At 44.5% G+C, this 15,494-nt stretch overlaps 1 protein-coding gene across 3 annotated transcripts in view; it reads right to left on the minus strand.

The window, feature by feature from the left end:
- Window positions 1-15,494, minus strand: part of paplna (papilin a, proteoglycan-like sulfated glycoprotein) — a 68,159-nt gene that overhangs the window by 33,895 nt on the left and 18,770 nt on the right. For all 3 annotated transcript variants that reach the window (XM_041264949.1, XM_041264950.1, XM_041264948.1), the window contains exons 3-5: window positions 11,111-11,226; window positions 2,293-2,353; window positions 676-778 (exon numbers count right to left, since the gene is read on the minus strand). In XM_041264949.1, coding sequence (XP_041120883.1) covers window positions 676-778; window positions 2,293-2,353; window positions 11,111-11,226 — 280 coding nt within the window. The remainder of the gene's footprint in view (window positions 1-675; window positions 779-2,292; window positions 2,354-11,110; window positions 11,227-15,494) is intronic.

Below are 15,494 nucleotides of genomic sequence, written 5' to 3' on the forward strand. Positions count from 1 at the left end.
CCTTTGTGAGGGCACTATCGCTATTAGAAAACTATTTTTCTCATTATTTTCTTTAAAAAAAAACACTTTAAACCCTAGATTTACCTTGAGATTGTAATGATTCATTGGGTACCCTTCCGCTGAGAAACGTATTAGGAAAATAGTCCCAAAAATGTTCATAAAGGATCACATCCGCAATTAGAGAAAAAAACAAATAACGTTTTACTTGTCAAAGCAGCTTATAGTTGATCTGGACCGTGCTAGATATCCGAATAGAGCAATATTAATGAATTGTCCGCGTCTCAGTTTGTTCTTGCTAAAACATGCTGAGCTCCAGTCCAGTTGACAGGCTCTGAGTGGCTGACTCAGCAGTTGTGGATACAGGACTGGTTGCTTTCGTCAGTTGGCTGCTTTTGGTGGATAATAAAATTAATTTGGCACTTGCACAGATTGACACAGTTGATGCAATGATGTTCCCGTGGGCATTTACCATCTAATTGTCTAATGGTGCAGAATCATTTTCAAATGAATTAGACAATGTACAACTTAAAAGTGTAACATGCACAGAAACGTAGAAAGAAACATATAGCAGTCTCCATTAAATACATCTTCAGATTTACTTGGCCTTTTGCAGCGTTTTCACTTTGACCTCAGCTCCACATGTTTTATTTCCTCTTGATGTTCAGAGTTTCCTACCTCCGTAGTAAGGGAGCCACTTGTAGCGTTTCCCCTGGAACTCTGTGCCATCATACTGGGAGCACTGCTCCTCTCTGAAATCCCTGGAGCCCTCGGCACAGTCCTGGAATGGGGCAGAAACAAGCCTTAACTGTGGCTACCACAGTAACACAGACTGTCACACTGTATATACACAGCAACACCAGCTGTCACACTGTATATACACAGCAACACCAGCTGTCACACTGTATATACACAGCAACACCAGCTGTCACACTGTATATACACAGCAACACTGGCTGCCACACTGTATATACACAGTAACAGACACTGTCATGCTGTATATACACAGTACCACATACTGTCAGAGTTAGCCCATCAGCTGGCACTGTATACAGAATGATATCTGGGCTGTTGTAAATTAAAAGTAAATACATTGCATCCAGGGATTCTGTGACATCATAAATCACGAGAGCGAAGCTCACCAAACCCCCATATGAAATGTATTTGTTTGTAATTTGACCACCTCTTTGTTATTTTGAATGTTCCACTATCACACTGTATACAGTATAGACAGAGAAAGGTGTATTGCACAGTTCTGACGTAAAACATGTGAAATATACTTGTTTACCATGCTTTTTATGCATGGTGTTTTTGCAGTTTTCCCATTACATTAACATGCTGTACTGCACCTCACTATTCTTTACAATGTTTACCTATGCTTTATTACACTTTGCTATGCTTTTTCTGTGGCAAGCTTTTATACACTGACATCAAAACTGTGCTAAACAACTTCTTTTTTTAAATGGTCCAAGACGCAATCCAGGTACTATCCACGTAATATAATACAGTAACACCTCTATTACCCAAACTAACTGGGATCAGGGAGGGTTTGAATAATCAAAGTGTTGGGTTTATCGAATTACTGTGTAATTGCATAATGACTTTCCCAATCAAAAAACCTCTTATAGAGGATACAATGCAACCCCCTTTACCTTTAAATATATAACATATAGTGCTACACTGTCCTGTAAATACCTCAGATTGATAGAAGTATAGCACAGCGCAGTAGAGCACATCAAAAGCTTTCAAGGGGCTATTCAGATAACAGAGGTGTTTGATAATTGGGTTTTGGATAATCCATGTTAATGTACCCCCATTATTTCAATGCACCGAAGCAGAAAATGTAAGGCTAGATTAGGTAAAAAATAAACAGTATCAGCCTCTTATTACATTTTAATGACAAACATAAAAGATTAAAAATGACACCCTCAAGGGTAGGCAGCTCCCTTGTGTCAATCATAATAAAACAGCAGAGAGAGGAGGAAGATATGTTAACCAAGTGGCAATAAAACCATTTGTGCCGGAGGGGGGACATATTATTCTGCGCACAAACTATGTGTGATTAAACCTCTGCAATGATCATACTGTGCTTCTTCATTTTAAGGCACCCCTTTACAGCGCCGTCACAGTGGTGAGGCTGCATGGTCCACAATATCATTTCATTGCACTTGTGTTCTCTTCACCCCCTACATCGCTGTTGTGGTCAGGGCTCAGAAAGAACAGAAGGAAGAACAGTGAGGGGAGCAGGAATCAGACAGGCTGAGTTCAGGAGCCTTCCTCCGGGTTGTCTTTTACCTGGATGTTGCAGGAGCGGAAGTTTCTGGTAGGGCCCACACAGCTGGTTCCTCCGTCTGTCCTGTGAGACACACGAACATGGGCATTACAGCAGCACTGTTTGAATAGGCAAAATACAAAAAACACATGCCAACTAAAATCCCCTCAGTTGGCAGATTCCCAGCTGCAGAGCTTTGTCTCTTGCAGATGGAAAGAGGGTGTGGAGGGTGTAACCAGCACAGATCTAGTGCCTCGCGGCAACACAGAGCTGCCAATAGAGGCTGAATCATTAAGCACATATTACAGCAGTATCATTATCAAACACAATCTCTTCCACTTAAACATGAACAGTCTGGTTACAGAATGAAATTCCTTTGTGTGGATATAAATTGCGCATTACACGAGTGACCCTGAATGCTTTTCTCCTGTTCCAAAAACCTGTTGTAACAAAGACCCTTGCAAAGTGTTCAGGGTAACAAATTCTACGATATAGTCTTTGTTAGCACAACCAATCACAACGCGTGAGAGCTCCTGGCCCAGTTGAGGAGATGGATAAATGTTTGTTTGGCTGTGTGTGGGCAGAGGGTTTGGGGCGCAAAGCAATGTTGAGGGTGGAAGATCAGGGCAGGGTCATGGAGGTATCAAATGCATTATAAATGTAAAGTTTTACAACGGAGACTGCTGAGGATGTTTCCCCTGCTGTAAGCTTTGAAACAGAACAATGAAACCCATTCGTGACATCAAACACACTGAGTTTCGTCTACCAGCTTTATTCTGAACATTCCTGTCTTGTAAATAAAGCCCCTTCCACACTGGCTCTCCTACCCGGGTCTGTACCCGGTTCCTGGTTAACCGGGTCACAATCCCATGTACTGTGAAACCACGTACCTGGGCAGGATGTGGGTTGACACGCTTTGACCCGGTTTGAGCAAGACAAAATGCTTGACGGGCGTTCGTGAGGAGGCGCAATAACAAACAGCCACGTACCCGACCCACGTAACATAGTCTCCTCCCCAGTTTTGATTCAAATCGAATTTATTGCCCAGAGCAGATCAGGTGCCAATTCAGAATGTCATACATTTTGGCACATTTTTAAAACTTTCTCTCAAGAACTTGTGACTTATGAATAATCAGTTAATGCTATCTACTGAACAACTGCAAAAAGTGATAAAGTTGCTAAAGGCATCCTTAGGGTGGGGGTCGGCTTGCACCAGTGGTCCTCAAACCCCCCCCCCCCCCCCCTTTCCTCTTGTCTTGCAAGCTTAAAAGGCACCAGTCAGATCCACAGCGCCATCTACAAACTTTGACATGCCTGGAGGTGTCAGCAGAAAGATTTGTTTTAAGTTAGTAAATACCGTATAATAGGAAATTTTGGCTGGTATTAAATTTGGTGGATTTGCTACCTTGGGGGATTTTGATATTTTTAAATTGCCATTTTTCATGTAGCACATTCACAAAGAAAAATGCGACACAGTTTTGCATTTATACTTTTCATTCCAAAAACTTTCATATAAATGGTTTACTTAATGAAATGTGTCTGCTGAAACAGTATCTCATTTACAGTAACTACACTGAACAAATATATAAACGCAACATGCAACAATTTCAAAGATTTTACTGAGTTACAGTTCATATAAGGAAATCAGTCAATTGAAATAAATTAATTAGGCTCTAATCTATGGGTTTCACATGACTGGGAATACAGATATGCATCTGTTGGTCACAGATACCTTAAAAAAAAAAAAAAAAAAAAAAAAGGTAGGGGCGTGGATCAGAAAACCAGTCAGTATCTGGTGTGACTACCATTTGCCTCATGCAGTGCGATGCATCTCCTTTGCATAGAGTTGATCAGGCCGTCGATTGTGGCCTGTGGAATGTTGTCCCACTCCTCTTCAATGGCTGTGCGAAGTTGCTGGATATTGGCGGGAACTGGAACACGCTGTCGTACACGTCGATCCAGAGCATCCCAAACATGCTCAATGGGTGACATGTCTGGCAGGCCATGGAACAACTGGGACATTTTTCAGCTTCCAGGAATTGTGTACAGATCCTTGCGACATGGGGCTGTGCATTATCATGCTGAAACATGAGGTGATGGCGGCGGATGAATGGCACGACAATCGACCTAAGGATCTCATCACAGTATCTCTGTGCATTCAAATTGCCATCGATAACATGCAATTATGTTCGTTGTCCGTCACCGCCACCATGGGGTACTCTGTTCACAATGTTGACATCAGCAAACCACTCGCCCACACGACGCCACACAGCTGAAACTGGGATTCATCCGTGAAGAGCACACTTCTCCAGCGTGCCAGTGGCCACTGAAGGTGAGCATTTGCCCACTGAAGTCGGTTACGACGCCGAACTGCAGTCAGGTCAAGACCCTGGTGAGGACGACGAGCACACAGATGAGCTTCCCCGAGATGGTTTCTGACAGTTTGTGCAGAAATTCTTTGGTTGTGCAAACCCGCACTTTCATCAGCTGTCCAGGTGGCTGGTCTCAGACGATCCCGTAGGTGAAGAAGGCAGATGTGGACGTCCTGGAAGGATTATCTCGACAAAGGAGAAATGCTCACTAACAGTTATGTAAACAAATGTGTGCACAAAATTTTGAGAGAAATAAGCTTTTTGTCTATATGGAAAATTTCTGGGATCTTTTATTTCAGCTCATGAAACATGGGACCAACACTTTACCTGTTGCGTTTATATTTTTGTTCAGTGTAGTTATAGCATCTACAATGTCACTGCAGCAACTTAGAGAACAACAAAGAAGGCCTTCTAAAAATGAGTTACAGTATTTATCGTTCTTATACGGCCCTGTGACGGGGTGCCCTGCCCTTTTATATGATGCGTGCTATAGTATGTTGTATTAGTTTTATTGTTATGAACCTAAAGGTAAAAAGGAAAATACTTTAATTTGCTTCAAAATAATTTCAAACTGGTTAATAGACTAGCAAGCACTAGCAAAATCAGCTGAGTTTTATACTGTGCATAACTTATTTTAGCGTGTTGTTTGGTTTATGGACTCTGTGATGCCTGCAGGGTGGGGGTCTTCAGTAATAGTCGTATCAACATTGTGTCAACAATAACAGTCAATCACTTTGTTGCAAACTTTCTAAAGTCTGACACAAACAGTTTTGGCTGTTACTTAATTAAACCCTTGTAAAACAAATAACACAAAAACACTTAACATAAAAAAAACAGTCCTACTACAGTAGCAGGTGCAGTTTACAGTACCTCTAGGTTTCTGATCGCACCACCAATTCCAGATTTTTTAAATCCATTGATGGAATTCTCCGGTCTACTTTAATGTTTTCCACTTTGATATCTGACACACTGTTTCTCTTGGAACAAACTCTTTCTGTTTGTTTGTTAAACCCTTTTATTTTGCAATAAACTGGCGCAAGCAAGCGCCATCATCATCTGTCTTGTCTGTGTCTATTCCTTTTCCTGGTTCTGACGCCGTCCACTTCGGCCGTCTTTGTGACACGTGGTGTCCTGCGTGGGATAACAGCGCCTCCAAGCGTCAGACCAGGAGAGGTGTTTTTGGGGGAAAAATAAATAAATAGATAAATAAATAAATAAATAAAAAGACAAACATGGAAAAGGACGGCAGAAGGCAGCAACCACAACACCAGCTGGAGGAAAAGCAGCCCGGGTGTTACTGCTGCCCCCGGTACCCCCTCGGACAGCTACCCCAACTATGGAGGTGAGCACTATGTGGCCCGCTACCCTGTCCATCAGGAGAAGGAGGAGCAGGGGTCGCCTCAGTCTTCCCCCACCATCAGCTGGGAGGTTTTTTTAAAGAACCTCGCAGCAGTTATGTCCAGGCTGTGGGGCTTATGGGCACACGTTACCCATATGCCCTAAGCAGTATGGAGAGGAGGAACTGGCCCAGGAGAGGAAGGTGAGGAGAAGGCAGAGAAGAGGAAAGGGGAAGAGGAAGGCAGAGCATCCATCGCCCCAGTCTCCACCAGCAGGGGAAGAATGCCTGCTGGTGTTGCCTCCAGAGGGAGAGCTCCTACCGCTGTCTTCAGAGCCGCACCAGTCCCCTGCAAGACAGGCAGAGCCGCAGCAGTCCCCTGCAATAAGGGTAGACTACACACCGCTCCCACCTCCGCCGCCAGGAGAATACACGCCGCTCCCACCTCCACTGGCAGGAGCAGAGCAGAAGGAACTGCCTTCTGAGGGTGAATGCCTGCTGGGTCCCTGGCCACCAGCAGAGGGTGAATGCCTGCTGGGTCCCTGGCCACCAGCAGAGGGTGAATGCCTGCTGGTATCACTTCCCCCACCAGCAGAGGATGAATGCCTGCTGGCATCACTTTCCCCACCAGCAGAGGATGAATGCCTGCTGGTATCACTTCCCCCACCATCACAAGGAGAGGAGCTGGAGCTGCCTCTGCCTCCATCACCATCAGGGGGAGAGGAGCAGGAGCTGCCTCTCCCTGCACCAGAAGGAACAGGACTAGATGCTGGCGGTCCTCAGCAGCCCTTGTATAGGCTGTTGAGGGGAGCACGGGGAAGAACCGCCCGGCCACAGTGGCCGAGAAGAGGGCCAACACCCGCACCCCAGCTTGTCCTGACTCCCTGCCTCGCTTCACCCAAAAGATGCCTGCCACGTTTCGCCCAAGGATGCCAGCCTCACTTCGCCCAAGGTTGCCTGTCGCTCCGCATCGCCCGGGGTCGCTGGAACTGCATCGCCTGGGGTTGCCAGCCGCTCTGCATCACCTGGGGTTGCCTGCCGCGCGGCATCGCCTGGGGTTGCCCGTCACTCAGTATTGCCTGGGGTCGCTGGGACTGCTTCGCCTGGGGTCGCCCGGCGCTCCGCAGCGCCTGGGGTTGCCTGTTGCTCCGCATCACAGCAGGAAGTACTGTGGTCGAAGCCCCACCAAGGGGAGCTGCCAGCTCCGAAGGGGGGAGGTCAGGAGACCACCCTCCAAGCAGCCTTTCCGCTGCCAGGACTACCCTGGCAGGAGTATGCCACCCCACTGGGGGGGGGGAAATTGTGACGAAGTGCCCGCCCCTGTGTGTATTTTCTGTTATATGTTGCGTGTGATGTGTTAAATGTTGGTGTATAGTCATTGGTACACGGGATATAAACGGGTCTGTGTAACACAAGTGTTTAAAATGTATATTTGTATTTAGCCACGAGGATTGCACAGCACTTCACGTGCAAGTAAAAAGTAACATGTGAGCACGGGGAATTGCACTTTATTAATTCACGTGCAGTTGTACCAAGACTCCAATTGAATGATTGATAAGCAACAGAGTCTTGGTACAGCTGCATAAAAACAACATGTTTTCACCCACTCGGGGTTGGGTGTTCGGTGAGTGGAGAACGGGAGAGAGAGTAGGATCGTTATAATTTCAATTGCTATTGCGTGCTGCACGATACCTGTATTTATCTGCTCACCGTGTTTGTTAGTGTGTCTGTCCGTGCACCGTGTTTTGTTAAGTATAGTCCATTTTTGTTTGTCTATTTATTTTGGCGTAAAGTGCCGTGTCCTGTTTCTGTTTGTTTGTTAAACCCTTTTATTTTGCAATAAACCGGCGCAAGCAAGCGTCATCATCATTTTAATTCATCAGTCCTGTCTGTGTGTATTCCTTTTCCTGGTTCTGATGCCGCCCACTTCGTTTTTGTGACAGGCTGTCATAATAATTGCACGTACAGCGATAGTAATTGTATTTCAAGCTTGGGAGGTATACAAGTATATAACAGTATACATCAAGCTTGGGGTTTCTCTGTATTTAAACACTAAGCAAAGCAGATTTATTCACTCAAATCCATTCAAAACCAAAACAGCATTTGCTCCAGTGCAAAGTTTGCACCACTTGAAATAAAACAAAGAATTAGCATACTAATGCAACATATACAAGCAAACAAAAAGAATAAACAGCTAACACTTAACGACGGGCTCTTTCGACTCGCATTCCAGCCGACAATTGCAAAATATTCACATCATTATTTTGTCACTGTTGTTATGTGTGGTTTAGGCATTTTAGAAACAAACGTCTCTTCCATCACAATTAATTCCCAAACGACTCGTTCCGAATTATACATCTGCCAAGAGCTAGTCAGAGCTTCCTTTTCCCTGCAGACTGTGTCTACATTAACGACTGAGCCTTGACAACTACAATTGCAAGTATTTATTTAAAAGTATTTTTTGTACAAACCTCCCAATTTAAAACATATAATTATATTGTAGTGATCCGTGGAGTTGTGTTTGTGTACTGTAATTGTGTTCCCCTCCCGCTCTATATTTCCTACCGCTGGTTTGCTTACCTCTGTCTGTGTCTGTGTGTATTCTTCGCCTATGTGTGCGCGCCTCCCCTGTGATTCTATTGTTTGTCTGTCCTCATTGGCTGTTGTCTGTCTGTGCCCATTGGTCCTAGTGTGTGGTTGAGGGCCAGCTGAATGTGCGGCCTATAAGGGGGCGGGGCTAAGATGAAAAGGCAGCGCTGTGATGCCATTTTGTGTTGTTGTTGGTCTGTAACCCGAGTAGGCGACAGAGCTGTAGTCTCTGTGTGTGAGAGAAAGGCCTGCTGAATAAAAGCCCTTTGGAAAGAAACAAGGATTTCTCTCTTGTTTTCTGCCTCCTGCTGAAAAGCTACACTGTTTGCTTTATAATGATTTTTCGTTTTATTTTATTTTATTTTTGCATGTCGATTTATAGGTTACATTCAGTTTTATTTTGTGCTATTTCGTATTTGCAAAAAACACGGGGCTTTAGTCATGAGGTACCAAACCAGCCTCTCAACTAGGAAAACTGTCCCCTCCCAATCTTTCCACAGGGGAGTAAATGTCCAAATAAAGGGTGGGGTGCAATCTCCTCCCTGCACTTCACAGCAGGGGGGTGGCCACTCCTCCCCAGCCTGGTACACAGTGAAGCCGTGCAGGCGTTCAGGCTTAGCCTTCGTTCACCTGCCTTTGCATGTCTGACTGCAGCAGTAAACCCCTGCTGGCTCCACAGAGCGCACGGGCAGCAGGTGGAGCTCACAGAGCTGGGGGCTGTCAGAGGAGCGACATGCTTGGAATGTTGTTTTATATTAGAAAGCTTAACCTGCAACACTGAATTCTACAAGCAACTAAGAGACATTCATCATTTCTCATGCCCATACACTTCCCCTCTGCTCCAAAACCAATTGAAACATTTTATGTCTCAATAACAGAAGACAAATTCTTTTTTCAAGCTCTTAATACAGCAGATTAGACATTACCATTCTTCCGTAATTGCCTTGTTTCTTACAAAGGTTTACCGCAATAAATTTGCACAGTAATTTTTCAATTTTCCCCTATTTTTTTAAATTTGCGTTACCATACCTCTCATCGGTGAAAGCATGGGTAAGCATTGTAAAGCCGTTCTATATTACACTTTGCTATGCTTTTACTAGGAGACTCTTTTATAAGGCTACCCCTATGGCTCTACAACCCCTGTCCTTTTTCTACTGCACACATTCTAAACCCCAGGCCTCTCAGAACTGAGGCGTGGCACATTTCCATTCCCCCACACCCTCAACCTGGCTTCTCAGAGTCAAGACTGACAGTCAGAGGGCCTTGCTTCCCAGGCCTGTCAGACAGCAGAGGTGTCGGACCTACGGCTTACGGGTTGTGTAATTACTGAACAAATAAAGTAAGAGCAGGTGGAAAGCTGGGCTGCACTGTGGAAATGATGACACTGCGGTGTGAAACCTGCAGCCTGCCTGGGTGGAGAGGGGAAAGCCCTCCAAGTTGTTTGCATTTTAAGTGATGCAGCAGGAATGAACTTGCTGCATGGATTCCAGAGGCTGAGATTTATGGCTGTCAAGCTAAAACTAAAAAGGACTGAATGCCTCCTCGCAGGAGTCTGGAACATGAACATACCTTCAAACCCAGTGTAGGACTGCTGATCTTTATCCTTCTTCAGGGTGTGCCCAGCTCCAGACACGTGGAGAAGGGAGGTATTAGAAACCGCTTTAGTCATTTAGTTAATCTACTGCAGTGACTTATTTGAGGAGCAATAAGTGAAAGTACAGCAAAACCTACACAATCCAAAACTAACTGGGACCAGGGGTGTTCAGATAATCAAACTGTTCAGAGAATCGAACTACAGCTGTGAAATAGTTCAATTGTTTTGAAATTGACACATCTTTAAATAAATAACAAACAGTACTGCATTGTCTGTTAATACCACAGATTTAGGGCTTGTTAGCACACTTTCTACGAGAACAGGGCAGGACTGTTGTGTGCTGGGATGTTCGGATAACAGAGATGTTCAGATAAACCGAGATTTGGATAAAGAGTTTAATGCATATTAAAATGGGTATTTCAGTTATTAATATACGTTTTTTTTTAATATACATTGTGCATGGGATATGGTTTTAAACGTCTTGTAATCAAGTTCAATTCGACTGTACTCAGAAGGTGGCACTATGGTTTTAGGTTAGAATTCTGATTAAGCGATGTAAAGTTCTGGAAGACTAAAATGTATAGAAAAAAATATTATACAAACATCATCTAAACTGATTGCAGCTAACAAAATAATTCCATCAATCTTACTTGTTATGCACGTCCATTAGTTTTATAGAGTAGGTGTGAAATGTGCAATTGTGATGATATAGTATAAATAAGGCATGGGAACTTAAAACTTCTTTTAACCTAAAGCGCTACCAGATACCATGTTTCAAAATGAAAATACAGGTTTACTATAACATGCATTTCTTTTAAAACTGTACACTTGAGACCCATAAAGAGAACAGAAGAGCAAAACAGGTAACTGTTGAATTCTGTTAGCTGTCAATGCATGTGAAGTGATGCTGGGGTATTGTCCAGGAGCATGGATGATGAGGGTGACCATACCTGCTGGAGTAGCACTGTCTGCTGCGCGTCGTTATCCCGCTCCCACAGGTCCTGCTGCACTCTCCCCACTCTCCCCACGGAGCCCAGTAGTCACCCTGCCGCTTCACCTTGTGCACCTGAAACACACACAGGGAGAGACACACAGCAGCACATGAAACCACTTCTAAACACAAAGGACAAGCACGCCCACTAGAATGATTATGTGGGGTTTATTTTCGGGTGAGCTTGATGGACAACCAGCACTACTGGAAGTGGAGCTGGTGGCTCAGAATCGACACTTCTCTCCATCCTTCCCAAATATCCTCTAACAAGAGGTACAGATTTCAATTAAAAACATATTTGAGTGCTCAAACAGTACAAACAGACCAATGCTAGACCAATGACAGGCAGAGTACCTACTAAGCACTTCCTACTTGTATCTGCAGTACATTCGGCCACTGGTTTACAAATTAATTTGTAGGAATGCATGCAAGATTTTTTTTAATGCATTAAAGATTTTTTCAAACTACTTTGACTCACCTGTGCTATTTTTTGCTCTAGTGCAGCCTCTTGTTTTCTAATTCAAAAACAATTTTGTACTATTATTTTTTAACCAAATTTGTATTGTAAGTATTACTAAACATTACTATAGACTACTGAGGATCTCTGAACCAATCACAATGCTTTAGTCTCAACACTGGGTCGGTGTGGTTGACATCACCTGCTTTTAAAAAAAAAACAAAAAAAACACATATCTAAGATACCCCTCAGAATTCCATTCAACTGCAAAGTCAGTTCAAAACGATGACATCATAATCGTCCGTGTACCTCAGTCATTCAATAGTGTTCTCTTCATCACTCTTTTCCCCTCTTTTCAAATGAAAAATAAAGGTTTGCTAGGAATAGGAAAAACGCTGTATTTTAAAGCAGTAAATAACAGATGTATAGGACATTGTGGGTTATATCCACATAGTTCACTTGTGCGGATATTCCCTCATGCACAGGGTGCTATAACCCGATAACAACAGACACTGTAACTGTATTTAATAGATGAGAGATCTCTTTCAAGAAACCCCTGGATTTCATCAATACCCGTGAGTAATCCGGGTGATGAAAGCTATTCCGTGCATGCCTTCCCCAGGTCTGTAAAATGCTCCAATTACAGTTTTGCACAACCATTTACACACTTTTCCTGAAATTATACTCCATTTACTCAAAACTATAAACGCAAAACAAAAAACCCACACCGTACTGACCAAACCGCAGAAGTCTCAGACAAAACGAGACACTATTCTAAAACATGTTATCGTCCATCTAAATGTAACTTTGCCTTCAAATGGCACAAAAAAGCCATCAAATAAATAGACTCTACTGAATACCCATTTGTGATGAGTCAAAGGGTTTTCGGTCTGTGATTCAGCCTCCCGACAGTAGATGGCATCAAACCAACTCAGGACTTCCCTTACCAAGATCTCGTGACCATGGCAAAAGTCATCTTTTGAGGGGCGGCACCTTGGTGAGGGGCGGAAGTACGAGTATGTAACTTCCAGCCACTGGAGTCAAGTGAAGGAGAAGGACACGTGTCGGTTGGGGATTGGTGTTCCACTGACTACAGAGGCGGGACATTACATACTAAAGGGAACGTACTACTGTGTTCGGGGTTTTGGTCCGAAAGTAAAGTAGGAGGAGTAACAGGTGGAGGGAGAGTCTGGTTTTGTGCAGCGGGATTTTTGAAACACTAACATTTCTTTTGTCTTTTTTTTGTTTATGTATGGTCACCACGAAGACAAATTAAAGACGAGTCATCACAGTTTGTTTTGGATTCCACCCCTGCACTCCTTCCCTCACACCATTTTGTTTTTCGTTTGTTATTTAATCCTTTTGTTGTGTATAGAAAATAAAAATAAATTATTTTATTTCTGTACACATAAATTACTGTCTGGACATTCCATTTAATACACTCTCGCCTCACACGTGGTGTCAGAAGTGAAAATGGATCCAGCTACAGTTTTGACAATGTTTAGGGAGCAGGAGGAGAAGCGAGAGGAGAGAGAGACACGGCACCTGGAACAGCTCGCCCAGTTCTTGGGACAGCTGGTAGAAAAACTATCAATATCAACATCAGAGAGAGCGGTTGCCCGGATGTTTGCAGCTCAGCCTAATCTTCAGAAGATGACCTCGGAAGATGATCCCGAGGCTTTCTTGATTACGTTTGAGAGAGTGGCAGAGGCTGCAGAGTGGCCTAGGGAACACTGGGCCATGAAATTGGCACCCTGCCTGACAGGGGAAGCTCAGGCAGCGTATCGAGCCCTGACGGCCACGAATGCAGGGGACTATGTTAAAGTTAAAGAAGCCATTCTCTCACGCCTCGGGATCACGGAGGAAACATACCGGCGCCGTTTTCGGGAATACCAGCTGTCCAAGGGGATGCGGCCCCGGGTTGCGGGACAATATCTTTTAGATCAGTGCACCCGGTGGCTGCGGCCAGAAGAACATACACCCCAAGAACTGGTGCAGAAAATAGTTATAGAACAGTTTGCGTCTATACTACCGCCAGGGAATCGAGAGTGGATTAAGAGGAATAGACCTACCACTCTCGAGGATGCCCTCCTCCTGGCGGAGGCCTACGAAGACGCAAACGAAGGTGCCGGGTCAGACCCCACTCCTGCCCCTAAACTAACTCGGACCAACCAACCAATGAAGCCCAGAGGGGGTAACCGGACCTTCAGACCATGGAGGTCGAGGTTAGCCCCATCCTGGGCGAGAGAGAATCCCCCTAACCTGCCGGTCGCGGACTCGCAGGACAGATTAACTCCGTTGATGCCTCCTAACCAAGTGTGCTACCAATGTAATGAGCCTGGACACATTGCCAGGAATTGTCCAGTAATAAAGGTGGACCTGGCGACAAGATCCTGGTCAGCAGTAACAGGTAGGAACACTGGGGAATGTCGGGAGGGCCCTTATCAGTTAAGAGTACAGGTCGGGGGAAAGAGTACTTACGCATTTGCGGACTCTGGGTGTGCACAAACATTGATTCGGCAAGCTCTCTTGGATGGGGTAGCCTGGGAGCCACAGGGTAAAGTGGCTATCTCCTGTATTCATGGAGAAACTCGGGTTTATCCCACCACTAAAGTTAGACTTATTGTAGGTGATTATTCAGCTTGCGTTAAAGTGGCTGTAGCGCAATGTTTACCATACCCTGTTCTCCTGGGAAGAGACTGGCCGTTTTTTGATCGTATTTTAGGTCGGGAAATGGTCTTAGTTTCTACCAGGGGACAATTAAAGCAACAGGAGAAAACAATTGGCGAGATTTTTCCGTTGCAATCCGACCTGTTTAACCCTAAAATCCGCCCAAGAAAAACAAAAAGAGAGCGTCGGGTGGAAAAATATGAGGGAACTCTGAGACGACAAGGGGAGGGGTCTGACACAAAAGTAAACCAATCGCTGAAACGGCAAGGAAAGGGAGTAGGTATTCAGTGTAACCGGGGCTGCGAGGTTACTGAGGTGGAAGGTCATGTAATAAAAGACACTCCTCTCTGTGTACCTAACCATTGGGACCGAGATATTGACTTGGGATATGAACAACAAAATGATCCCACGTTACAGTATGCTTGGAAACGGGTTAGATATATCGAGGGGAAGGATATGCAGGAAGGACAACCGGTGGTATTTCCGCATTTTTCTGTATCTGGGCACTTATTATATAGAATAACCCGGGCTCCCGGGACGGGACAGCTCGTAAAACAGTTATTGGTTCCTAGGCCTTTTCAGTCAGAAGTCATGAGATTGGCGCATGACATTCCATTTTCAGGTCATTTGGGAACTGAAAAGACTCAGGAACGAATTCTGGCCCGGTTTTTTTGGCCTGGGGTTTATGGTCTTGTGCGGAAGTATGTATCGGAGTGTCCTGAATGTCAATTAGCTGCCCCTAAGTCAGTTCGCCCCGCACCTCTGGTTCCACTTCCAATTATTGGGGTACCGTTTGAAAGGATTGGTGTAGATTTAGTAGGCCCTCTGGAGGGAACAGAGTCAGGATATCGGTATATTTTAGTAGTAGTGGACTACGCAACGAGATATCCAGAAGCTGTTCCCTTACGCTCTATGAATGCAATAGCTGTAGCGAATGAATTGGTAAAAATATTCTCTAGGGTGGGAATCCCGAAAGAAATTCTCACTGATCAGGGCACTAATTTTATGTCAGACTGTATTCAGCAACTATATAAATTATTGAAAATTCGTTCAATTAGAACCTCAGTTTTTCATCCTCAAACGGATGGGCTTGTTGAACGATTTAATCAGACTTTGAAAAATATGTTGCGCCGCTTTGTAGATCAAGAAAAACGCAATTGGGCTAAACTGCTTCCCTACTTGCTCTTTGCAGTTCGCGAGGTACCACAATCCTCAA

The sequence above is a fragment of the Polyodon spathula genome, chromosome 12 (assembly GCF_017654505.1).
Source record: "Polyodon spathula isolate WHYD16114869_AA chromosome 12, ASM1765450v1, whole genome shotgun sequence".
Lineage (NCBI taxonomy): Eukaryota > Metazoa > Chordata > Actinopteri > Acipenseriformes > Polyodontidae > Polyodon > Polyodon spathula.